This window comes from Argentina silus (genome assembly GCF_951799395.1).
Source record: "Argentina silus genome assembly, chromosome: 5".
Classification (NCBI taxonomy): domain Eukaryota; kingdom Metazoa; phylum Chordata; class Actinopteri; order Argentiniformes; family Argentinidae; genus Argentina; species Argentina silus.
In genome coordinates, this window is record NC_139659.1 from 3,577,747 (window position 1) to 3,602,746 (window position 25,000).

Below are 25,000 nucleotides of genomic sequence, written 5' to 3' on the forward strand. Positions count from 1 at the left end.
AACACCCAGAGGCAGTTGAACCTTATTTGAGCAGTGTTTTATTTGAGTAAAAAAGTTTTGGGGGAGGGTACACTCCTCCTCCCTGTTGTCTGAGTGTGGAACAGCTCTGAGCTCTAACTGTGCGCTCTCACAAAGCCAGCCCTGCTTCCAGACCCCATTATTTTAACCTGTAAACATTTCAAAGCAGAGAGAGAGAGAGAGAGAGAGAGAGAGAATAGGAAAGAGAAAAGGGAGAGGGGGAAGGGGGGGTGGTGGGTGGGAGTTTGAAAAGTTGGAGGAGGGGCTTTTCCAAAAAGTGTCTTGTGCCTCTCCAACAGCAGGACAAAGAGAGAGATTTCAGCCCTCTCTTCTCTGTGTTGTTCACTCTGTTCAAAGTCTGGCTTTCGTTTGGTTGTACTCTTCTTCTCTGTGTTTGGTTGTACTCTTCTTCTCTGTGTTTGGTTGTACTCTTCTTCTCTGTGTTTGGTTGTACTCTTCTTCTCTGTGTTTGGTTGTACTCTTCTTCTCTGTGTTTGGTTGTACTCTTCTTCTTCTCTTCTACTCTTCTTCTCTGTGTTTGGGTGAGTTTTTCCTCGCTGGCGTGGTTCTGTTTGTGTTCTTCTTGGTGAGTGTGTGTGTGGTGGTTCTCTCCCCCTCTTGAGAGTGTGTGTGTGTGTGTGTTGGGGGAGGTGGGAGGGCCTAGCCAGCTGATGTCATTCAGTGCAGAAGGCAGAGCCTGAAAGAGGCCCTTTGTTGGCAGCCTGTAGCGCGAGCCGAGTCCCTGTGCTTCAGCTAACGGACACACACGCGCACACACACACACACACACACTCACACACTCGCGCAGGGGACAGGAGAGGGGAATGGCACCGACCCGACTGCCCTTCTGCCCACTCAACTGACACATCCGCATGTCCAGCACGTTGTCATCCAGAACGGGCGCGCTCCGGGTCCGTGTTCCTGCCTGCTGCTGAAGAGGAGCTAACCAAAAGCCGAAAGGGGGGGAAAAAAAGATGGAGCCTGTTGGAGGAGAACATTTGTAGACTTTGCGGCGGGCAGCACGGAGTTGGCTGGAAGAGAGAAGAGGGGGTCAGGACAGTTAAAGATTACCAGAGAAAGAAAGCAGGAACCCCTTGTTTCTCCACCTTTTTCCACTTCTTCCTTTGTTGTGTTTGTTCTTTGTCTTTTCCTGACAGACAAAACAGGAACATTTAAAACTTTTTTTTTTTTTTTTTCTTCTTCTGTTGGGCTCTCATTGGAAGAGGAAACCGAGAGTGACTTGGGGGGGGGGGGGGGGCCGGTAAAGAAACAGGATTGTTTTCAAAGTGGACGTGAAAGAAAGCAAATGAAAATGTTGGAGATTTGTCTGAAATTGGTGGGGTGTAAATCTAAGAAGGGGCTGTCTTCTTCCTCCAGCTGTTACCTAGAAGGTAAGAATCTGAGACACGGCTGTTAGGGGTTGGGGGGGGGGGGGGGGGGGGTTGTTTTGGGAACAATTCTCAGAGACCGAGAAAGATGGAGTGATAGAGAAAGAAAGGGGGGCATGCTGTAAAGGAGTTAATGGCACTGGGCAGGGGGTGAGAAGGTAGAGAGAGAGGGAGAGGGAGAGAGGGGGGGGGGGGAAAGATGAGCTATCTCTGTGTGAGGCCTCTCTCTCTCTCTGTCCTTCCTCGGCTCTGAAAAGCGGAGGAGGGGGAGAGAGAGGGAGAGCGGAGCGGAGGGGAGGGAGAGGGAGGCCAGACACACTGGCTCGCTGCAGAGGAAAGAAGGGGGAAAAAAGAGAAGGAGGAGAGAATACAAGGAAATGTGATTCCCGGCTGGCTGGGCCCGTTTGACTTTTTGTTTATGAGGAGAAGGGATCTAATCTCAATCTTCGCTTGTGCCTTTTCAGTTTCACTGCTCTTTTCTCTGATCTCCATCTCGGTTATTACTGTACATTTGATTACATAAGCAAGTGGGGTGAACTGGGGAGAACTGGAAAAGGAGACCTGAGATTGAATTATAGAGTTGAAACTTGAAAGAGTAGATTGTACTGTTGCGTCGTGGTTTCCATGACCCTACAATTAGGCCGCACTCCCCCCCCCCCCCCCCCCCCCCCCCCCGCTTGAAACAAAGATGAGCTAAGTAGATTAGCCTGAATCAAAGATGAATACAATTCTGAGAGATCTGGGGTGCATTGAGTTGGGAGATCAACAGTGGAATTGATTTGTAATGGAGGACTCAGGGACAGGCTCCCTGTGCCAAAGATTGTGCAACAGAGCGATTGAATGGACCCAAACCGTCATGGAACTCTGTCCAGCAAAGTGGATGTTGATCGAGAACTTAGAGACAGTAACAGGGATCTGTTTGAACCGTCCCCGTTGAAAGTGCTTTCCAAGTAGGAGCACTGGAAGCTTTGTGCTGCCTCATAGTTTTCGGGATGGAGTTGGATCTCCGTTTCTGAAACTTCCAACCAGTCTCACAGCAAGTCTCACTCTTCCTGTGAAAGTATGTCAACTGCAACAGTTAACACCTAAATTCACCCTCCTTCCACCTTCCTTTTGTGTGTGTGTGTGCGTGTGCGTGTGTGCGTATGGGTGCGTGCCTGCCTGCGTGCCTGCGTGCCTGCCTGCCTGCCTGCCTGCGTGCCAACCACAGCAGACCCCCCACACAGACCTGGAGGTCCACAGAACAGATAGGATCTAACAGTGGTGAGAATGCCACATCTAAGGCCTGATACTGCCTCACAGACAGGTGCTGACAGGTGACGCACTAGAATGCCCCAGGCCTGAGGTGTGTGTGTGTGTGTTTGTCATATGTGGCTTAGCTCTACGTCATGGAAATAAATAGACACTTGTTTATGTTTAAAAAAATAAATATATATATATATTTTTTTTTAGTGAGTATTACTTTGGCAATCCCAGTACTATTCCCATGGGTCGTCTAATACCAGCTCTGTCCCAATGTAGCTGAGAGTGGCGCAGCAGTCAAGAGTTCCACACACATTGAATCACTTGGAATCCTGTCCCTGGTGATGCAGCGAGCCAGGAGAGGCTGTGATCCCTCCCTCGGCACTGGCTTCTGCTAAGTGCATTTCTCCTTTCCTTTCTCTCCTGACTCATGCTATCCCTCTTTTTCTCTTGCCTCTCTTTTCTTTATCCCTCCCTTTTCTCTCCTCCTCTTTTTTCACCTACCTCGTGTACGTTCACACACATGCTGACGCGCTCGCAGGGTATGTACAGACTCCCACTCCTCCTCCCTCAGTGGAGGTAGAAATCGGAGAACAGGCTCATTGTATTGCCTGGAGTTGAGTTGAGGTGTGTGGAGAGAGGCCTTGTGTTGAGGAGGGGTGTGGAGAGAGAGAGAGGCCTTGTGTTGAGGAGGGGTGTAGGGAGAGGTCTTGTGTTGAGGGGTGTGGAGAGAGAGAGGCCTTGTATTAAGGAGGGGTGTAGAGAGAGAGGCCTTGTGTTGAGGAGGTGTGGGGAGAGGCCTTGTGTTGAGGAGGTGTGGAGAGAGAGGCCTTGTGTTGAGGGGTGTGGGGAGAGGCCTTGTGTTGAGGGGTGTGGGGAGAGGTCTTGTGTTGAGGGGTGTGGGGAGAGAGGCCTTGTGTTGAGGTGGGGTGTGGACAGAGGCCTTGTGTTGAGGGGTGTGGGGAGAGGCCTTGTGTTGAGGGGTGTGGGGAGAGGTCTTGTGTTGAGGGGTGTGGGGAGAGAGGCCTTGTGTTGAGGTGGGGTGTGGACAGAGGCCTTGTGTTGAGGGGTGTGGGGAGAGGCCTTGAGTTGAGGAGGGGTGTGGGGAGAGAGGTCTTGTGTTGAGGGGTTTAGAGAGAGGCCTTGTGTTGAGGGGTGTGGGGAGAGGCCTTGAGTTGAGGAGGGGTGTGGAGAGAGGTCTTGTGTTGAGGGGTGTGGGGAGAGGTGGGGTGTGGAGAGGCCTTGAGTTGAGGAGGGGTGTGGGGAGAGAGGTCTTGTGTTGAGGAGGTGTGGAGGGAGGAGCAAGGTGCAGAAACACATGTGTGACAACAGCTGAGCAGGACACACAATGAAGTGACTGTGTGGGCTAGGCCAGACTGATGGGCCTTCACTGTGTGGGCTAGGCCAGACTGATGGGCCTGTGTGGGCTAGGCCAGACTGATGGGCCTTCACCGTGTGGGCTAGGCCAGACTGATGGGCCTGTGTGGGCTAGGCCAGACTGAGGGGCCTGTGTGGGCTAGGCCAGACTGATGGGCCTTCACCGTGTGGGCTAGGCCAGACTGATGGGCCTGTGTGGGCTAGGCCAGACTGATGGGCCTGTGTGGGCTAGGCCAGACTGATGGGCCTGTGTGGGCTAGGCCAGACTGAGGGGCCTGTGTGGGCTAGGCCAGACTGAGGGGCCTGTGTGGGCTAGGCCAGACTGAGGGGCCTGTGTGGGCTAGGCCAGACTGATGGGCCTGTGTGGGCTAGGCCAGACTGATGGGCCTGTGTGGGCTAGGCCAGACTGATGGGCCTTCACTGTGTGGGCTAGGCCAGACTGATGGGCCTTCACTGTGTGGGCTAGGCCAGACTGATGGGCCTGTGTGGGCTAGGCCAGACTGATGGGCCTGTGTGGGCTAGGCCAGACTGATGGGCCTGTGTGGGCTAGGCCAGACTGAGGGGCCTGTGTGGGCTAGGCCAGACTGATGGGCCTGTGTGGGCTAGGCCAGACTGATGGGCCTGTGTGGGCTAGGCCAGACTGATGGGCCTGTGTGGGCTAGGCCAGACTGATGGGCCTGTGTGGGCTAGGCCAGACTGAGGGGCCTGTGTGGGCTAGGCCAGACTGATGGGCCTGTGTGGGCTAGGCCAGACTGAGGGGCCTGTGTGGGCTAGGCCAGACTGAGGGGCCTGTGTGGGCTAGGCCAGACTGATGGGCCTTCACTGTGTGGGCTAGGCCAGACTGATGGGCCTTCACTGTGTGGGCTAGGCCAGACTGAGGGGCCTGTGTGGGCTAGGCCAGACTGAGGGGCCTGTGTGGGCTAGGCCAGACTGAGGGGCCTGTGTGGGCTAGGCCAGACTGATGGGCCTGTGTGGGCTAGGCCAGACTGAGGGGCCTGTGTGGGCTAGGCCAGACTGATGGGCCTGTGTGGGCTAGGCCAGACTGATGGGCCTGTGTGGGCTAGGCCAGACTGATGGGCCTGTGTGGGCTAGGCCAGACTGATGGGCCTGTGTGGGCTAGGCCAGACTGATGGGCCTGTGTGGGCTAGGCCAGACTGAGGGGCCTGTGTGGGCTAGGCCAGACTGATGGGCCTGTGTGGGCTAGGCCAGACTGAGGGGCCTGTGTGGGCTAGGCCAGACTGATGGGCCTGTGTGGGCTAGGCCAGACTGAGGGGCCTGTGTGGGCTAGGCCAGACTGATGGGCCTGTGTGGGCTAGGCCAGACTGAGGGGCCTGTGTGGGCTAGGCCAGACTGAGGGGCCTGTGTGGGCTAGGCCAGACTGAGGGGCCTGTGTGGGCTAGGCCAGACTGAGGGGCCTGTGTGGGCTAGGCCAGACTGATGGGCCTGTGTGGGCTAGGCCAGACTGATGGGCCTGTGTGGGCTAGGCCAGACTGATGGGCCTGTGTGGGCTAGGCCAGACTGAGGGGCCTTCACTGCATTCATAATCCCCTCTTCTCCATCTCTCTGATGCTATCTCCCTTTCTCTTTCTCTCTGACTTCTCTCTCTCTCTCACTCGCCTCCCTCCATCTCTCTCTCTTTCCTTCATTCTGTCTGTCCCCCTTATTTCTCTTTCTCTCTCCCTCTCTTTCTCTTTCTCTCTCTTCTCTCCCCTGCTCCTCCCCTAGTTCTGATGCATATTCCCCTAGCATCCAGAGCTCTCTAAAACTCCCCTTGATTTGATTATAATTACGATAATCTGTAGTTGCTAGGCTAGGCTAACTCTCAATCTAAAATCACAGAGATGGCTAAGCTAGGGCTACGCTAACTCTCCTAGGAGGGACTGACTGGTAATTGAAAGCTAAGCCATGATACTCCAGGAAATGAAAGGCTACAAGTAGTGGAGAGTGGAGGAGAGGCGGACTAAGTTATTGCAGCGCCCTTTATTAAAGTCCCCGGGTTCATATTTGTTGCTTTTAATACCGTAGTCAAATAACAGCTGTTGTGTGAGCCAGGACAAGTGGACGTTTGAGTTGTATCCCCCCTCAGAGAGAAGGTACGGTTCGAAGAGAATGAAGCACCCACACACACTTTGATCTGCATACTTACAGTGGTAGCTAATGAATTTGTGTCTGTGATGTGTGTCTTTTGAATAGCCGGTAGTAGTGGAGCAATTATTAAACTACAATGAAACGATACCACTCCCCCCCCCCCCCCCTCCTCAGAGTTATTCTCTCTAGTTTACACACAGCCACAGGTGTGACTGTTTTACTGTTATGTTTAATGTTAGCTATTCTCTGGTGTCAGCGTGTGTCCATGGAAGGAGCAGTAATCCACTCTGGAAGAATGAATGATTCCTGAAACGCGAGACCCTGGGTTGCATCTCTTTTTTTTTTCTTTTTTTATAAATATGTTTGAGGGCATTTCTGCTTTATTGGGATAGAGACAGTAGAGATTGACAGGAAGGATGGGAGAGAGAGAGGAGGGATGATATGCAAGATAGGTCGAGGGTCGGAATCGAACCAGGAACCTTGCGATTACGTGGTAAGCGCATTAGTGTGCTACGCCACGAAGCGCCCCCGGGTTGCATCTCTTTATGCCTCCTTTTCTAGGAGTCACCTTCTCTCTGATTTAACACAATTCTGTCTTTCAAATTCCTACACGCGTTTTTGTAGGCGGGAGTGTGAATGGGTGTCTAACGTGTTTCCTGTCTTGTTCCAGAAGCTCTCCAGAGACCAGACTTTGAGCCCCAGGGTCTGACAGAAGCTGCGCGCTGGAACTCCAAAGAGAACCTGCTAGCAGGACCCAGCGAGAATGACCCCAACCTGTTTGTTGCCCTCTATGACTTCGTGGCCAGTGGGGACAACACTCTCAGCATCACTAAAGGTAAGGAAACAGTGTGTGTGTGTGTGTGTGTGTGTGTGTGTGCATTGTGTGTGCGTGCGTGCGTGCGTGCGCACAAGAGGGTTTTGTTTATCTGTGTCGGTTCTGTGTGTGTGTGTGTGCGTGTGCGTGCGCGTGCGCGTGTGTGTGTGTGTGTGCGTGTGTGCGTGCGTGCGTGCGTGTGTGTGCGTGTGTGTGTGTGTGTGTGCGCCCTCTTATCTTTCCTATTATTCTGACTGGACTGTGATGGGTACAGTCAGTGTCCTCCCTGGGGGATGGGGGAGGGTTTAGAGTGTGACGCGTCTGACTGGAAATCCACATAGTTGCGTCCCGTTCCCTATCTCTTCCCCCTGACTCTCACTTCCTGCCTGGCTGTCGGCTCACACGTGAGTTCTTTCCACTGGAGCCGAGAGGCTGGAAAACAAAACAACAGCTGGAGGAGGCAGGGACAGGGAGGAGAGCACCATGTTAAAGCTCAAGAAGTACTCATTCAATTATTTAGGAATTGTCATCAACTTACTGTTATTATAGTAATAACATAGGGAGATTATATATACACTCACCCACCGGCCACTTTATTAGGTACACCTTGCTAGTACTGGGTTGGACCCCCTTTTGTAGCCCATCTGCTTCAAGGTTCGACGTGTTGTGCGTTCAGAGATGGTCTTCTGCATACCTTGGTTGTAACGAGTGGTTATTTGAGTTACTGTTGCCTTTATATCATCTTGAACCAGTCTGGCCATTCTCCACTGACTTCCGGCATCCACAAGGCATTTTCGCCCAGAGAACTGCCGCTCACTGGATATTTTCTCTTTTTCGGACCATTCTCTGTAAACCCTAAAGATGGTTGTGCGTGAAAATCCCAGTAGATCAGTTTCTAAAATACTCAGACCAGTCCGTCTGGCACCAACTACGTTGCCACATTCAAAGTCACTTAAATCACCTTTCTTCCCCATTCTGATGCTCAGTTTGAACTTCAGCAGGTCGTCTTGACCATGTCTAAATGCTTAAATGCATTGAGTTGCTGCTATGTGTTTGGCTGATTAGATATTTGCGTTTCCGAGCAGATGTACCTAATAAAGTGGCCGGTGAGTGTATATACACACTCACTGAGCACTTTATTAGGAACATGAATGTTTTCTTGGCACACTTTGGGCCCGTTAATACCAATCAACTATCGCTTGAATGCCACAGCCTATTTGAGTATTGTTGCTGACCATGTGCATCCTTTCATGGCCGCAATTTAATTCTACTGGCTACTTCCAGCATGATAATGTCACAAAGCAAAAGTTGTCTCAAACTGGTTTCATGAAGATAACAATGAGTCCAGTGTTCTTCAGTGGCCTTCCCAGTCACCGGATCTGAATCCAATAGAACACCTTTGGGATGTGGTAGAACGGGAGATTCACAGCTTGAAAGTGCGCCTGAAAAATCTGCAGGAATTGCGTGATGCAATCATGTCATCATGGACCAGAATCTTAAAGGAATGTTTCCAACATCTTGTGGAATCAATGCCATGAAGAATTGAGGCTGTTTTGAGAGCAAAGGGAGGCCCTACCCAGTATTAGTATACTGTTCCTAATAAAGTGCTCACTGAGGGTATCAGGGTGCTTTCCCCTGTATCAATAAATGCTAAATAAATAAAATATATAGGGGATATATAAATACAATTATAGGGGATATATTTTATGCCTGTCTGTCTATATTTCATGCCTATAAAAAAGTCTGAAAAATGGCTGCATTCCAGACAGACAGTACACATGATTTTCCTCCTTGATTTCTGAAACAAGTAGTAGTTCTATATGACGTTGCGGTGTGAAGTTCTGTATAACGTTATCTGTCTGTCTGTAGTTGTATATAAAGTTATCTGTTGTCTGTAGTTGTATATAACATTATCTGTCTGTCTGTAGTTGTATATAACGTTATCTGTCTGTCTGTAGTTGTATATAACGTTATCTGTCTGTCTGTAGTTGTATATAACGTTATCTGTCTCTCTGTGGTTGTATATAAAGTTATCTGTCTGTCTGTAGTTGTATATAAAGTTATCTGTTGTCTGTAGTTGTATATAACGTTATCTGTCTGTCTGTAGTTGTATATAAAGTTATCTGTCTGTCTGTAGTTGTATATAGAGTTGAGCTGAGCCGCTGTGTAAACTCTTGTCTAAACTAGGCTCAGACAGTGATGTCATGATGTCAACCCCACTAACCTCATGACCAACGGGAAAGAAACCCGTGTCCCAATCTGAGTAAACATGACTCCAGATCCATGGATTCCTGCTGGTCTGAGTCAAACATAAACCACTATGATAAACCAAGATCCTGTCATAGGGAACACAAATAGCAATTATTCCTCAAATAAACAAACCGTGTCATGTTTCTCAATAGTCCCAGCTGTAGATATAGAAAGCACAACCACATCACAAGAGCCATACGAGATGTGTTGCGCTCCATTAGAACGAGAAGTTGAGAGAATAGTCACTAAAGTACATATTATATGTTTTTGCTGTACAATGATGTAATGGTATGTCCTGCCCCCCCTGATATCAGTATAATGGCATGTCCTGCCCCCCCCGATATCAGTGTAATGGTATGTCCCGCCCCCCCTGATATCAGTGTAATGGTATGTCCCGTCCCCTGATATCAGTGTAATGGTATGTCCCGTCCCCCCTCCTCATATCAGTGTAATGGTATGTCCCGTCCCCCCTCCTCATATCAGTGTAATGGTATGTCCCGTCCCCCCTCCTCATATCAGTGTAATGGTATGTCCAGCCCCCCCTGATATCAGTGTAATGGTATGTCCCGTCGCCTGATATCAGTATAATGGTATGTCCCGCCCCCCTCCTGATATCAGTGTAATGGTATGTCCCGTCGCCTGATATCAGTATAATGGTATGTCCCGCCCCCCCTCCTGATATCAGTGTAATGGTATGTCCTGCCCCCCCTGATATCAATGTAATGGTATGTCCCGTCCCCTGATATCAGTGTCATGGTATGTCCTGCCCCCACTCCTGATATCAGTGTCATGGTATGTCCCGTCCCCCTCCTGATATCAGTGGTATGTCCCTGTAGGAGAGAAGCTGCGGGTCCTGGGCTACAACCACAATGGCGAGTGGTGTGAGGCTCAGACCAAGAACGGCCAGGGCTGGGTGCCTAGCAACTACATCACGCCCGTCAACAGCCTGGAGAAGCACAGCTGGTACCACGGGCCCGTGTCGCGCAACGCCGCAGAGTACCTGCTCAGCTCAGGCATCAACGGCAGCTTCCTGGTCCGGGAGAGCGAGAGCAGCCCCGGGCAGAGGTCCATATCGCTGCGCTACGAAGGACGCGTCTACCACTACAGGATCAACACAGCGTCGGATGGGAAGGTATTTATAGACGCACACACACACACACACACGCAAGCGTGCACCCACCCACCCATGCACGCACGCACACGCGCGCGCGCACACACACACACACACACACATTCTCTCTCTCCACCGAGACATCCCCAAGAGCCAATGTAGCCAGTGGTTTTAGTGGTGACAGTCTTAGGCATCTGTTAATGGTCTGAGTGTCCCACTGTGGTCGTACAGCCCATTAAACTGGGACCTGAGCAGAGGAGACGTGGTCTGGGTTATAGTAGAGGAGGTCTACAGAGCAGAGGAGAGGAGACGTGGTCTGGGTTATAGTAGAGGAGGTCTACAGAGCAGAGGAGACGTGTTCTGGGTTATAGTAGAGGAGGTCTACAGAGCAGAGGAGACGTGGTCTGGGTTATAGTAGAGGAGGTCTACAGAGCAGAGGAGAGGAGACGTGGTCTGGGTTATAATAGAGGAGGTCTACAGAGGAGAGGAGACGTGGTCTGGGTTATAGTAGAGGAGGTCTACAGAGCAGAGGAGAGGAGACGTGGTCTGGGTTATAGTAGAGGAGGTCTACAGAGGAGAGCAGAGGAGAGGAGACGTGGTCTGGGTTATAATAGAGGAGGTCTACAGAGGAGAGCAGAGGAGACGTGGTCTGGGTTATAGTAGAGGAGGTCTACAGAGGAGAGGAGAGGAGACGTGGTCTGGGTTATAGTAGAGGAGGTCTACAGAGGAGAGGAGAGGAGACGTGGTCTGGGTTATAGTAGAGGAGGTCTACAGAGGAGAGCAGAGGAGAGGAGACGTGGTCTGGGTTATAATAGAGGTCTCTACTAGGGCTGGGTATTGGCAAGGACCTCACGATGCGATACAATACATATATTTACTGAAAATGTAAAAATGTAGTCTCGACAGAGTAATTGTGTGTGTGCGTGTGTGTGTGTGTATCAGTCAAGAGTTTGCGTGTCCAGCTGGGGTAGACCGCTGGCAAGTTACCCTGGGAGAGCTGCCTGTGTCATACACTTCCCAGAATTCCTCCCTGGAGAGAGGTGAGTCTGTGGAACGACAAGCATGACAGGAATGCTTCAAATGGCTACTCTCTGTTCCTCCACTAGACACACACACACACACACACACACACACACGCGTACAGGCTTGAAGACACACACACACACACACACACACACGCGTACAGGCTTGAAGACATACGCACACACACATACGCACTCATATACATGAGTACACACGCGCGCACACACACACACACACACACACACACACACACACACACCAATCTCCCATCCTCCCTACCACCCCTTACTGTCCCATCATCTCCCCCTGTGTTCAGCACATGTTCAGCTGTCTGGTATGCCAGACTTTTCCAATAACTCTTGGTGTTATTGGATCTGGTTGCTATGGGGGAGAGACAGGCTGTGATGAGCCGAGTGGTCAGAGTGGCTCAGAGTGACGCTGAGGTCTTCTGTAAGACTGTGACCACTCAAGACCTGACCCACCTCCTTCACCAGAGCTCTGCCGAGTGTCCTCCTGCCTCCTGCCATTCCCCCAAAGTTTCTAGTCCTTCTAAGCCACAAATACACAATTCTACTGTGATTAATGCTCTTGTCTTTTGATCGTGGAGCGGAAACCTTTGAAGGGACTTATTCATTTACAGCCACCATGCGCCACTTGACGACGACGACGACAACAACAACAACTTCACCACTCCACCACAGACATGACAACTGACCTCTCTCTCCCCTGTCTCCCCCCCCCCCCCCCCCCAGCTGTACGTGTCGTCAGAGAGTCGTTTCAACACCCTGGCAGAGCTGGTGCACCACCACTCCACGGTGGCGGACGGCCTCATCACCACGCTCCACTACCCCGCCCCCAAACGCAACAAGCCCACCATCTACGGCGTGTCGCCCAACTACGACAAGTGGGAGATGGAGCGCACGGACATCACCATGAAGCACAAGCTGGGAGGGGGCCAGTACGGAGAGGTCTACGAGGGGGTCTGGAAGAAGTACAGCCTCACCGTGGCGGTCAAGACCCTCAAGGTATGGAGAGGGAAAGGGGTGGGGGGGGGAATGTGTGTGTGTGTGGGGTGGGGGGGTGGGGGGGCTCTGAGGCCAATTTGGGGACCACCGGGTCGGGAGATGGGACCATTACTGAATAGTTCCAGTCCCATGTTAGACCATCGGAAGATCAGCTGGTTAATATCTCAAGTCAGAGACAGCAGGGAAGGGACGAAAGAGACTGGTGTCAGACTGCATGGAAGGTGGGGACGGGATTGAGAGATTGTGAGATTAGTCCTACAGAGTCGCTTGTTGGCTTTAGTCATGGTGGTCAATATTGTCTTGTCTGTTTCTTGGATGCTCGATAGTGATGCTTAGTAAGACTGGTGGCTGTGCTGAGTATACCTCCACCTGGTGGCTTGCATGTGTAATTACAAGAGCCTCCTTCTCACAGAGATCCATGGGAAATATGTTGAGCAAACACAGTTATTTTGACTGACTGTTTTCTTTGTGACATTGGTTAACCCTCTCTCTCCCCCCCCCCCCATACACACTCTCAGGAGGACACCATGGAGGTGGAGGAGTTCCTGAAAGAGGCCGCTGTGATGAAAGAGATCAAACACCCTAACTTGGTGCAGCTGCTAGGTGAGTCCAGAAAGCAGTGTCACCTGAGGTTGGCCTTATAATATTTAATATAATATATGCCATTTAGCCTGACGCTTTTATCCAAAGCGACTTGCATTGCAGTGAGTGCGTACATTTCAGTATATATGGTCCCAGTGGGAATCAAACCCACAACCTAAGCGTTGCTGGCGCCATCATCTACCAACTGAGCCACAGAGGACCACTCTCTGTCTCTCTGGCAGTGTATTTATTTATTTGACTCATTTGTCACCAAATTCCCTCTTGTCAGTGCTGTTGTGTGTACTGTCTGTCAACTAATAAAATTGCTAATAAATTGCTAAATAAAGAAAGTGCTGTAACTCCCTCTCTCCCTCCCTCCCTCCCCCTCTCTCTCTCTCTCTCTCTCTCTGTCAGGGGTGTGGACATAGGAGCCTCCTTCTGTGTTAATAATCAGTGCTGTAACTTGTAACTCTCTCTCTGTCGTGGGTGTACGTGGATGCCTCCTATCTATCTCTAAAACCTAACTCTCTCTCTCTCTCTCTCTCTCTCTCTGTGTGTGTGTGTGTGTGTGTGTGTGTGTGTGTCAGGTGTCTGTACGCGGGAGCCCCCGTTCTACATCATCACAGAGTTCATGACCCACGGTAACCTGCTGGACTACCTGAGGGAGTGCAACCGGGAGGAGGTGAACGCCGTGGTGCTGCTCTACATGGCCACGCAGATCTCCTCCGCCATGGAGTACCTGGAGAGGAAGAACTTCATCCACAGGTGAGGAGACGGGCGCCCTGGTCCCTCTTCCGCTCCCTCCCTCTCCCTCGCTTTTTCTCCCTCTGTCTTCTCCTCTTTTTGCCTTTAGGCTACAAGCCAAATGCTCTTTCTCTCTCTCTCTCTCTCTCTCTCTCACATACACGCTTTTCTGCTCTTTCCTTTCCCCCTTTCTGTCTATCTTCTTCTCTTCTTCCCCTCCCGTATGCTGTCTTCTTTCAACTCTCTCACCCTCCCATAATCTCCCTCACTCTCTCCTCATGGTCTGTACCTTCCTTGGTCACAGACGGAGAGATCACTCAGACAGACAGTCATACAAACAGTCATACAAACAGTCAGACAGTCAGACAAACAGTCATACAAACAGTCAGACAGTCAGACAGTCAAACAAACAGTCAGACAAACAGTCAGACAGACAGTCAGACAGTCAGACAGACAGATCATATGGGTGACTGTGTTGTAAGATTCATTTTGCCCCAGCTTGTTTTACGATGGCCTAGAAGAAGGCTGTATGATTTATGTATTTTCTATTCGCCAATACACACTCAGACAAGCCTGTTGGGGCTCGGCTGCTAGCTGCAGAAAGCAACACACAACAGTAATGGAATGCCAACACAGTAATAAATGGATATTTCATAGCAGATATCTTTCAAAGAAATGCATATACCTGCAATCATTGGCTGACCCCATATTGTGGTTGGCATAAGGAGTGTGGCAATAGAAAACATTTCTAATTAATTTCCATGTGAATGTTGTGGTATTACAGAACACTACGTATTCTGTAGAAGGCTGAAGTTACACCCATGTTGACATCTCTTCTCCCCCTCTCTCCTCTCTCTCTCTCCTCTCCCCCAGGGACCTGGCGGCCCGTAACTGCCTGGTGGGGGAGAACCACCTGGTGAAGGTAGCAGACTTTGGGCTGAGCCGTCTGATGACGGGGGACACCTACACGGCCCACGCCGGCGCCAAGTTCCCCATCAAGTGGACCGCTCCGGAGAGCCTGGCCTACAACAAGTTCTCCATCAAATCTGACGTCTGGGGTGAGTTTGTTGACCATCGCACACACACACACACACACACACACACACATAGACAGATACAGACACACACACACACACTCTCTCTCTCTCTCTCACTCTCATTGAATCAAATACGTCATTCATTAAAACCTCATGTTTAATAAATGATCTAGAAGTAGTTTAGAAACTATAGATCCATACTCATGACACTCACTGTTCTCTGGGCAGCGTTTGGTGTGTTGCTGTGGGAGATCGCCACCTACGGCATGTCTCCGTACCCGGGCATCGACCTGTCCCAGGTGTACGAGCTCCTGGAGAAGGACTACCGTATGGACCGGCCCGAGGGCTGCCCCGAGAAGGTCTACCAGCTCATGAGAGCTTGTGAGTACACCTTCTGGAGCTGGAGTGGTCGATGGAGAAAACTGCACCACCCCTATTTAACTGTCCTTCTGTAACACTCACCACCTTGAGTGCCCAGTGTTTTATGTGGTATCTACCTAGCAACAATACTTTGATCGGCTACAAGGTGAAGCATCATCATTTATGCATTTTTTGGTGAATGAAGTCACCCTTGGCACCGAATGGGTTAAACCTACGGTACCAGCTCTGAATGCTTTCTATTGTACTTGAGAGATGCATCCATCTGATAATGAGCGTCAGTCTGTGTACTTGTTTGAAGTAGGATCAGGCGAACAATGCTTGTATCAACAGCGGTTTGAAGCTCCGTCTGACAGCTGTGTGTCCTCTCTGCCCCCTCTCTCCTCCAGGTTGGAAGTGGAACCCGGCCGAGAGGCCTTCCTTTGCCGAGACCCACCAGGCCTTTGAGACCATGTTCCAGGAGTCCAGCATCTCTGACGGTGAGAACACCTCTGTCTGCTGTCACATAGACACACTCGTTCACATGCTGCTTCACTCCTTCCGGAAGCCTCCGAGACGTTCTGAGCCTGTCAAAGTCGTGGTATTAATAGTAGGATATATTTGAGGTTCAGCATGGATCTCTGATGTCTGATTGTGGGTGTGGTGTGTGTGTGTGTGTGTGTGTGTCCTGTTACAGAGGTGGAGAAGGAGCTGGGGAAGAAGGGGAAGAAGATGACACTAGGCTCCATCCAGCAGGCCCCCCAGCTGCCCACCAAGACCAGGATCCTCCGTAGGAACCCGGACAACAGAGACGGGGACAGCCCTGGTGAGACTGGCCTCCACTGGGCTTCTCTGATGGCTGTGCTGCATAGGCAACACATCTCACAGTTGTGTTTTTAACACATTGAGACCCTTCATCTGATGGCTCTGTATGTTAATCTAAAGTCATGGAAAGCCTTTAAAGTAAAGGCTTTAAAGTAAAGGCTTTGGATGAATGTAAAGTAAAGCCTTTAAAGTAAAGCCTTTAAAGTAAAGGCTTTGGATGAATGTTACGTGTGTGTTGATATAGTTGCTGGTTTGAAACCGTGTGTTCATACACCTGATGATTCGGTCCTTTGTGTGTCCCCTCCAGACTTTGTGGAGCCGGAGGTGGCCGTGTCGCCCATGCTCCCCAGGAAAGAGCGTCCGTTCCTGGATAGCAACCTGAACGAGGACGACCGCCTCCTGCCCAAGGACAAGGACAACAAGTCCCGCAACAGCCTGTTCAACCTCATCAAGAAGAAGAAGAAGACGGCCCCGGCCCCGCCCAAACGCAGCAGCTCCTTCAGAGAGATGGACGGACACCTAGAGGGACACCGGAGGGCAGGGTGCCTGACCCCCACGGACCACCCTCACCACCGGGACGACTTCAACAACGGTGGCTCCTCCTCCTCCAACGCCTTCAATGACGCCTTGCACAACATCGACCCCGCCAAGTTCCTGGGCGCCAACAACAACGGTGCTGGGGGTATTACCAACGGGGCGCCCACCTACCCTGGCCCCCTCTTCCCCCCTCACCACGCCAGGAAGAAGGGTGGCGCCCCCGCGATGCCCAGCGTCGGGGGGAAGACGGCTACGACCCCGACTAGCGAGGAGGACGTGGTCTCCAACTCGAAGCGTTTCCTCCGGTCGTCCTCGGCCTCCAGCATGCCCCCGGGGTCGGACCGCTCGGAGTGGAAGTCCGTCACGCTGCCTCGCGACCTGGGCCAGCGTCACTTTGACTCGAGCACCATCGGGGGCAAGCCCGCCCTGCCCCGCAAGAAAGCCAATGAGAAGCCTGAGTCTGCCACTGGTGCCGGCCCTCGCATGGGCACCCTCACCCCCCCGCCCCGCCTGCCCAAGAAGACAGAGGATACGTCAGACGAGGTGTTTAGGGATGCTGAGTCCAGCCCCGGGTCGAGCCCCCAGACCCTGACCCCCAAGCTGGGGAGGAGACTAGGGGCCCTCCAGGCGGAGCTCCTGAAGCCCAACGTGTTCCCTACTCTGGGGGCAGCTGCGGACGAGTGCAAGGCCCGGCGCAACAAACACACCCTGGACCCCTCCTCAGGACCTAGGGAGAGGGGGAAGTTCCAAAAGCCCAAGCCGGCCCCCCCTCCACCCCCGTCCTCCAGTGCCAAGGCAGGCAAGGCCTCCCGCAGCCCCACCCACGAGCTCCCCTCCCCTACAGACACCAAAGCCTCCAAGCACCAGGCCTTGGACCCCCACCACCACCACCACCCCACCTCTGGCGACCAGGCCCGCTCCCCCCTCTCCGAGGTCCCCAAGAAACTCCCCCTCACAACCTCCTCCTCATCCAAACCTCAACCATTGAAGACCTCCAGCACCTCCTCCTCCATCTCCTCCTCTGTGTCCGGCTCCTCCTCCAGCCAGAGTCTGGGTTTTCCCTCCCCAGGTGACCAGCCCCCCCCCACGACCTTCATCCGCCTCATAAACACCCGGCACTCCCTGAGGAAGACGTGGCAGCCCCCCGAGCGCCAGCCCAACTCCGCCATCACACGAGAGATGGTTCTGGAGGGTACCGAGCAGCTCCGCGCCGCCATCGGCCGGAACTCGGAGCAGACGGGCAGCCACAGCGCCGTGCTGGAGGCAGGGAAGAACCTGTCCAAGTACTGCGTGAGCTACGTGGAGTCCATCCAGCAGATGAGGAACAAGTTTGCGTTCCGCGAAGCCATCAACAAGCTGGAGGGCAGTCTGAGGGAGCTGCAGATCTGCCCTGCCACCACCGGGGGTGCCAGTGCCCAGCAGGACTTCACAAAGCTGCTCTCTTCAGTCAAAGAGATCAGCGACATCGTTCAGAGGTAGCCAGGCTGGGTGTGCCGGCCAGCGGACTTCACTGACTTGACTGGGAGACGAACCTTAACCTTGACCCGAAATGAACCACACCCTCTCCCTCACTGCATGCAACGAACCACGGTCGTGTTCCCTTTGAACCGCGTGGTCATGATCATGCTGAGCTGAACTCGTGTTGACGAGGAGGCCACAGGGCAAGGCCAGGCAAGTTACAATGCTACAAGACGCTTTGAGCATGGTGGCACACATGGAGAAACTGACCTGACGCAGCCTCCATTGTTTTTATAGGATGTCAGAGGAGGACCATAGTGCACACTCTAAAGCCTGTGGTGTCTGTGCACAGAATCAAAGGAACCTTAGTCAGACGTGTTGATGTCTGTGTTGTGTTGAAAGCCTCAACTATGAATGCAATTTCTATATTGGCCTTCCCCTACCACAGAGGCCAGGGCCCACTTCTGCATCACGTGACTTTACATTCATTAATTTTCTAAAATGATCCATGTCGTATTGTTTTATTTTTTATTATGACACTATAGATAAAGTATGTCTGCCACACACTCTTTTCCTTTCACTGTGGACGGATGACATGAGGCAGCGTTGCCATGACAATGTGCAGCAAAACCTCATTACTCTGTGGTGTGAGGGTGCCTTCCAGCTCTGTTGAGACTGAAACAGCCAAAGCTTTAGACACACAGGAGGACGGACACACACACACAGACACACACTTGAGAACACACACACCTGGTATTGACTGAGAGACTGTGTGTCTCACTGTATCACAATGAATGGGGAGGTTCTGGAAGTGCTTAATGATGTCACCTGATGGTAGCCATGGCCACCTCATCTACCTGTCTGTCTGTCTGTCTGTCTCTCCCCTCCTCTGTTGGTGTCTCTCCATTCCTCTCCTCCTCAGCATCCCTTCATCATCAGCCCCATCTCCTCTACACATCTCCACGGTGTGATTTGAATGGTGAACGTGTGTGTGAGAGAGAGAGAGAGAATGTGAGAGTGAGGTGAATGCTTACTGCAGTATTACATCACTGTGCCATAGAGGAAGCAAGGAAAGGAAGCAAGCTCGGCTGAACACCTGGGAATCGGTTGCTTCCGCGCACAAGTTGTGTGTAAAGAGTGCCTTAAACACTTAAGCAGTTAGGATTACAGTAATGATTGTAATTCTGAAAGGACTCAGAGAAACATGGCCTTAACTGAGACTGTAAGAGTGAATTGAATGAGGAAAACTGTCCTCGTCAGACAGGTCAGAGGGTGACGCCTGAAACCGTACTGAACACTACTGTCTCCAGATCGGACTGGAGAAAGGACCAGGATCTAGGACCAGGAACTCAAACTCCCATGGACCTCAGTTGTTGTTCTGAACCGAAAGCTTGCCGCCATTTTCTTCTCCTCACCACACACCGCCAGTCACAAACCTCACAGAAGCCTTAGGCCTCGCTGTCGGGCCGCGTCAGAGCTCCTGTTGCGTCTGTGATGAACAACGTTTGGAGCAAAGTTAAATGATGTCATCTATAGAGGAGGACACGCATCACTCGCTTTTGTCCTATCACGTCACGAGAAACGACCAGACACACCCATCAAGGATGGAACTGACCATGATTTGAACGTAGGAGGAAGTAATTATTCACCCAACCAATGGAATTCCACCCCGTAGCCGGAGGGGAGGGACTATCAACTTATCACACTCTGACGTTCCTGTGTTTTTTTTTTTTTTTTTTTTTTACTTCTCTTGTTGAAATGATGCAGTTGTTTTCAGTATTAGTTTGTGCTGAACCATAGAGTTAGAAAGAATACCTCTTGGGTTCTAACTCTATGGTGGTTCTAACTCTATGGTGGTTCTAACTCTATGATGCCCCTCCACCCTTTGGCCCTGTCTGACTGCGATGCGTAGGACAGAACCAACCACAAGCTGCCTTTCCTTCAGCATGGTACTGTCGATGTTGACTCTCATTGTTCAATTCTCCCCATAAAAAAAAAAATCATGCCACTACTTCTTCGTTTTTCCTTTATCTGTTTTGTCCGAGCCGCCTCACTATTTTTTTTTTTTTTTGTAGACTAATTTTGCTCTCCTTTGTAAATACGTATTTTCTTTTTCTCCTTTCATTCGTTCCTCCTCCCTGTAACCTCTATGCAATTTGTGTTGCATTAAAATACAAAGCAATTGTGCTACTTGAAACCCACCTCTGGCTCCTGGTCTTTATTCTCTCATGTCAACATGAACCAACACCTATCTTCAGTTGGATAGTCAGGAATGACCTAGGAATTATGCTGCATTAAAGCATTCCTCCAAACTAGGAAACTTCTACACTGAATCTTGGTGGCAAGCTCTGAGTTTCCAAGGAGCACTTGAATGCACTGTTAAAACAAGGTTTGTTTTTCTGTTGTTCAGTGAGTCTGCCTGTCTATATTTAATAAATTATTTCTGAAATATCTCTGCTACAATCCGATTTGCTACCATTTTGTGCTCTGATTTACTCTCCTTTATAGATATAAAAGCATTGGATTGGTTTAAGTGTAGCTTAGAGTCAACAACAAGACACAAGAACCACACAGACAGTACCACAGGTTATGTATAATGTATTGTTTTTTTCTGTCTAGAGCATTTTATTGTCATCATTATTAAAATCAAAATGTCAACATTTTTAAATCATATACACGCAAGAACGCATTTAAATGTTAGCACAGCTCCTTCAAAATTTATACATATGTACGTTGTTTTAACTCATGTGGACAGACAAATCAGGAAGTGGACACTCAGACTGATAGCAAAGAGGGCGGGACCAAAGCACAAGGAGGACCCAATCTCTAGCCCCTCCCACCAACTAACCGACCAACCAATCCCCACTCCCCAAAATTAAGACAGCAACACAGGCCCCTCCCTGTGGAGGAACTGATGGGTAAGAAGAGAGAGATACAGAGGAAAAAAAAAACAACTCAAAAACCCAAACAAAGTGACATATTCTCCACCCCTCCTCCTACCACCAGAAGAGGAATCAAACAAAGCTTGCGAGACTCCCAAGGCCAAATCTCCAGTCTCTCCTTGGTTCCTTGCATCCTCTCCCCTCCTTCTCTAAATGCATTGGGAGACAACTGGCCCAAAGGGAGGAACCTCTGATCTTCTCCCATGTGTTATGAGGAGGAGGTGAGAGGAGAGGACACAAGAAACCCAGAAAAGCGTTCGGAGATTCAGCCACCTACACCTACACTGCCCCCCCCACCCCTCCTTTTCATCACTCCCCTCCCCCCCCCATACCACCTAGAGACATAGGCAAGGACAAGCAAGAGAGAAGGAACCAAGGAAACCACCAGGTATTTTCTTCATCCTCATGATCATGATCATCATCATCAACACCAGTGAGCAGAGAGTCTATCCATACACACATTTATTCATAGAAACTATGTTACAGAATTCCCAAGCATGAATTACAAGCGCATCCCACAACACACATGGACTGTCCAGCTCTCTGCTGAGCAAGCACGCTTTCCCTCTATCCAGCAGGTAGCATCTTCATCATCATCATCATCATCACCACCACCATGGTCACAGATACAGAAAGAAGCAATATATATATACAGCTGCCGAATTGAGGGAATTATTATGGTACATACATTTGAGTTTGATTGGAAAAAAGTTGGTATCGAAACAAAGTTATTCCTTTTGGGACAGTTGCCGTTTTGGCGTTTGGGGCATGCTGCTTTGCGTTGGTACTATACAAGCCTAAGGGCACTGGGCAGGGGGGCGAGGTGGAGGGGTGGGACAGCCCAGGTGGATGGTGTGGCACACCTGTCTGCACCACAGGTATAGGTGAGGTGAAGGTGCCCCTTAGTTCTGGTCAGAGGTCAGATTGTATTTGTCACCTCATAATGTTTCAGGTCATATCTGGAGTGGGGAACACTGATCCTCCGTCAGGACTTAAGAGATGCTACAGGATTTCTGTCTTCACATCAAATATTGGCCTTATGTTTTCACTGTGTGGTGGTATAATGTTCATCTCATCAGACTACCCTCACCCATTCCTCAGTTCAAGGCCAACAAACTTTTGCTCCCGGGTGTGGGGGGGTCTGTCTATTCAGGGGACCCGTTTTCGACTGGCAAGCGATACTTGTATAACTAAAGGGCTGAAAATATACAGAAATCCTGGAGCATCTCTTTATCAGACAACTTCAACCTCTTAAGCCTTTAGTTTCCACACAGCAACACCCCCCTGTGTTACATAGCTCAGAGTTCCCATGTTCTCCACAAAAGTATCACAATATTGTAAAACACTTTGTTTATTTGACAGACGTATGAGTCCAAATGCAGTATGTAGAGCAGTTATAGTAATAATATTAACATTAATCAGAACAATAAGGCAACAAACGATGACAAAGAAAACGCTGGTAAGGATAGACAGATTCTATTGATATGGGTGGGTGGTGGGGGGAGGGGGGGAGGGGGAGGGGGGGGGGGGTTGGTGCAATGAAACTGATGATCTGAAGGAATCCTTTGGAGAGAAAGGAAGAAAAAAAAAAATCTCATCTGTTCTTAAAGTGTCATTAACTTAGTCAAAAGAAATCCCCACCCCACCCCACTCCCTACACACACACACACACACAGAGGCAGGAAAACACCAAGAGTCCTTTTAGTGACATTATCTAGGTAGTAGGTAGGAGTGACGAAGGAGGGAGGGTCTCCTCTCTGCTGCACTAGTGTTGCCTGACCAGAGAGGGGGGGGGGGGGCTTTCATCTGCCATACGGGCCAGGGGAACAGCCATAGATAAGTGAACCCTGCTCCTCAACTGGACCACACAACCACACATGACCACACACACACACACAACCACACACGACCACACACACACACCTCGCAGGCCATCGTAGACAGTGACCAGTGGCGAGGCTGCTTCATCTTTGCCTTCACTAACCAACATTCCCTCGACTGGAGAGAGAGAGAGAGATAGAGAGAGAGGGAGGGGGAGAGAGAGAGAGAGAGGGAGGGAGAGAGAGAGCAGGAACAAAACCCATCGAAAGAAAGCAGAATCATACGCGCATTTCATCTCATTTCAGTTCAATTCAATTAAAAGACTTTTCGATCGGTAGACCATGCAGGAGTGATGCGGGGGGAGGGGGGCTGGGGAGGGTGACGAGGGATTATTCCAACTTCAAAGGCCTGTGTGTAATATATATATACACACACACACACTGTACTACGGCGCTGCCTTCAGATCAGGTGGTTGAAACTGGATGTGTGTGGCTACAGAGGCGCTATAAAAGGAACCGTTTAAAAAAACCATTTCTTCTTGGTTTATGACTGAACATTACCTAGCTGAACATTACCTAGCTGAACATTACCTAGCTGTGTGTCAGTAACCCCTGTCTTCATACTGTACATGGACAGCAGAGAGAGAGAGAGAGAGAGAGAATATCACGTGTTTGTGTGGAACTGAGTTCCCATGGCAGATGAACTGGACTGGATGGTGGAAGGAGGTGAAGAAGAAGAGAGAAGAAGAAGAAGAAGAAGAAGAAGTGAAGAGGTGGAGGATGACGCAGACCGGAGAGAGGAGGAGGAGGAGGAGGAAGGAGAGTGGAGGAGGAGTGAGAGATTAATAGAGGGAGAGGGGAGAAGAAGGGAGGGATGCATACGACACAGCCCAGCCCCGGTCATCCCTCGTTCCCTCCCTCCACGCCCCACACTCATGCAGCCCCAGTGGAGTGGGGGGGTGGGGGTGGGGGTGAGGGGGGGGGGGGGGGGGGAGGAGGAAGAGGGCGGAGGCGTCATTAGCAGCCACAGCCTTCCCTCTGGGGTTGTGGTTCGCTGGTTAGCCGTCCTCCCTGAGGGGCCGAGGGCTTGTGCTGGACCCCCGACTCTGCAGCGTTCAGGTCCAGGCTGCCATCCTGGATGTTCTGGTAGATCTTCTTCGCCGCCTCCAGGAACGCGTCCTCCACGTTCTCACCCCTAGTGAGGGAGAGAGAGAGAGAGAGGGAGGGAGAAAGAAAGAGAAAGAGAGAGAGAGAGAGAGAGAGAGACAAAGAATCACGATTGGTGAGGAGAATCAGAGCAGCATCCCACACTGAATGTTCCGGCCCCACAGCAGCCTTGGAGGGGTGGAAACAGGAGTCTGTGATTGGTCGGTTGGGTTGACTTACGTTTTTGCGCTGGCTTCCAGGAATAAGAGACCTGTAACACAGAGAAGACACCAGATGGAGTCAGACTCAAGACTCCTGCAGACGTACAACATCCAGTCCAGTCCAGCGTTCTCCCCAGGGATGTCCCAACAGCGTGGCGCACGACTGTGCTGTCCAAACCATTATCGACGGGTGTTTATTCATGTCAAAATGTGAAAACGCCCAGCTAAAACACTGAATTCACTGAGGACAGCTTTCACTTTCGCTTTTAACAACGATCACAGAGTGACTCTATCGTTACCAAACGGAAGCCCCACTCCTATTCCTCCTCTAGCCCTCTTCATACAAGTGCTCTCTCTCTCTCTCTCTCTCTCCCTCGACCCTGAGGGCGTTCTCTCCCTCTCTCTCTCGACCCTGAGGGCGTTCTCTCTCTCTCTCTCTCTCTCGACCCTGAGGGCGTTCTCTCTCTCGACCCTGAGGGCGTTCTCTCCCTCTCTCTCTCGACCCTGAGGGCGTTCTCTCTCTCTCTCTCTCTCGACCCTGAGGGCGTTCTCTCTCTCGACCCTGAGGGCGTTCTCTCCCTCTCTCTCGACCCTGAGGGCGTTCTCTCTCTCTCTCTCTCTCGACCCTGAGGGCGTTCTCTCCCTCTCTCTCGACCCTGAGGGCGTTCTCTCTCTCTCTCTCTCGACCCTGAGGGCGTTCTCTCCCTCTCTCTCTCTCTCTCTCTCTGGACCCTGAGGGCGTTCTCTCTCTCTCTCTCGACCCTGAGGGCGTTCTCTCCCTCTCTCACCGTTCTCCTCGGCGAACTGCTTGGCCTCCTCGTACGTGACGTCCCTCTGAGCCTCCAAGTCTGCTTTGTTACCTATGAGAATGATCACCTGAGGGAGGGAGGGGGGGAGGGAGAGAGAGAGAGAATCAGTTCTCCAGGCTCTTCTTCGACTGGTAGATCGGGTTGTCTCTAAAACTGGGCCGTTGGAGTGAGTACAGGATGTTGTCG

At 51.0% G+C, this 25,000-nt stretch overlaps 2 protein-coding genes across 4 annotated transcripts in view; one reads left to right on the forward strand and one right to left on the reverse strand.

The window, feature by feature from the left end:
• Positions 1 to 20,077, forward strand: part of abl1 (c-abl oncogene 1, non-receptor tyrosine kinase) — a 38,185-nt gene extending 18,108 nt beyond the window's left edge. Inside the window, exons 1-11 of one of the 3 annotated variants that reach the window (XM_083670415.1) lie at positions 1,310 to 1,409; positions 6,784 to 6,948; positions 10,014 to 10,309; positions 12,064 to 12,336; positions 12,855 to 12,939; positions 13,506 to 13,683; positions 14,536 to 14,720; positions 14,928 to 15,080; positions 15,467 to 15,556; positions 15,754 to 15,882; positions 16,189 to 20,077. In XM_083670415.1, the coding sequence (XP_083526541.1) occupies positions 1,325 to 1,409; positions 6,784 to 6,948; positions 10,014 to 10,309; positions 12,064 to 12,336; positions 12,855 to 12,939; positions 13,506 to 13,683; positions 14,536 to 14,720; positions 14,928 to 15,080; positions 15,467 to 15,556; positions 15,754 to 15,882; positions 16,189 to 17,897 (3,348 nt within the window). In that variant the 5' untranslated portion in view covers positions 1,310 to 1,324 and the 3' untranslated portion in view covers positions 17,898 to 20,077. Of the gene's footprint in view, positions 1 to 1,309; positions 1,410 to 6,783; positions 6,949 to 10,013; positions 10,310 to 12,063; positions 12,337 to 12,854; positions 12,940 to 13,505; positions 13,684 to 14,535; positions 14,721 to 14,927; positions 15,081 to 15,466; positions 15,557 to 15,753; positions 15,883 to 16,188 lie in introns of those variants that run through there. The other 2 variants (XM_083670413.1, XM_083670414.1) reach the window with 2 other exon arrangements.
• Positions 20,078 to 20,458: 381 nt separating this feature from the next.
• Positions 20,459 to 25,000, reverse strand: part of rab14l (RAB14, member RAS oncogene family, like) — a 16,386-nt gene continuing 11,844 nt past the window's right edge. The window contains exons 6-8 of the mRNA XM_083670263.1: positions 24,794 to 24,881; positions 24,025 to 24,055; positions 20,459 to 23,833 (exon numbers count right to left, since the gene is read on the reverse strand). Coding sequence (XP_083526389.1) covers positions 23,656 to 23,833; positions 24,025 to 24,055; positions 24,794 to 24,881 — 297 coding nt within the window. The 3' untranslated portion in view covers positions 20,459 to 23,655. The remainder of the gene's footprint in view (positions 23,834 to 24,024; positions 24,056 to 24,793; positions 24,882 to 25,000) is intronic.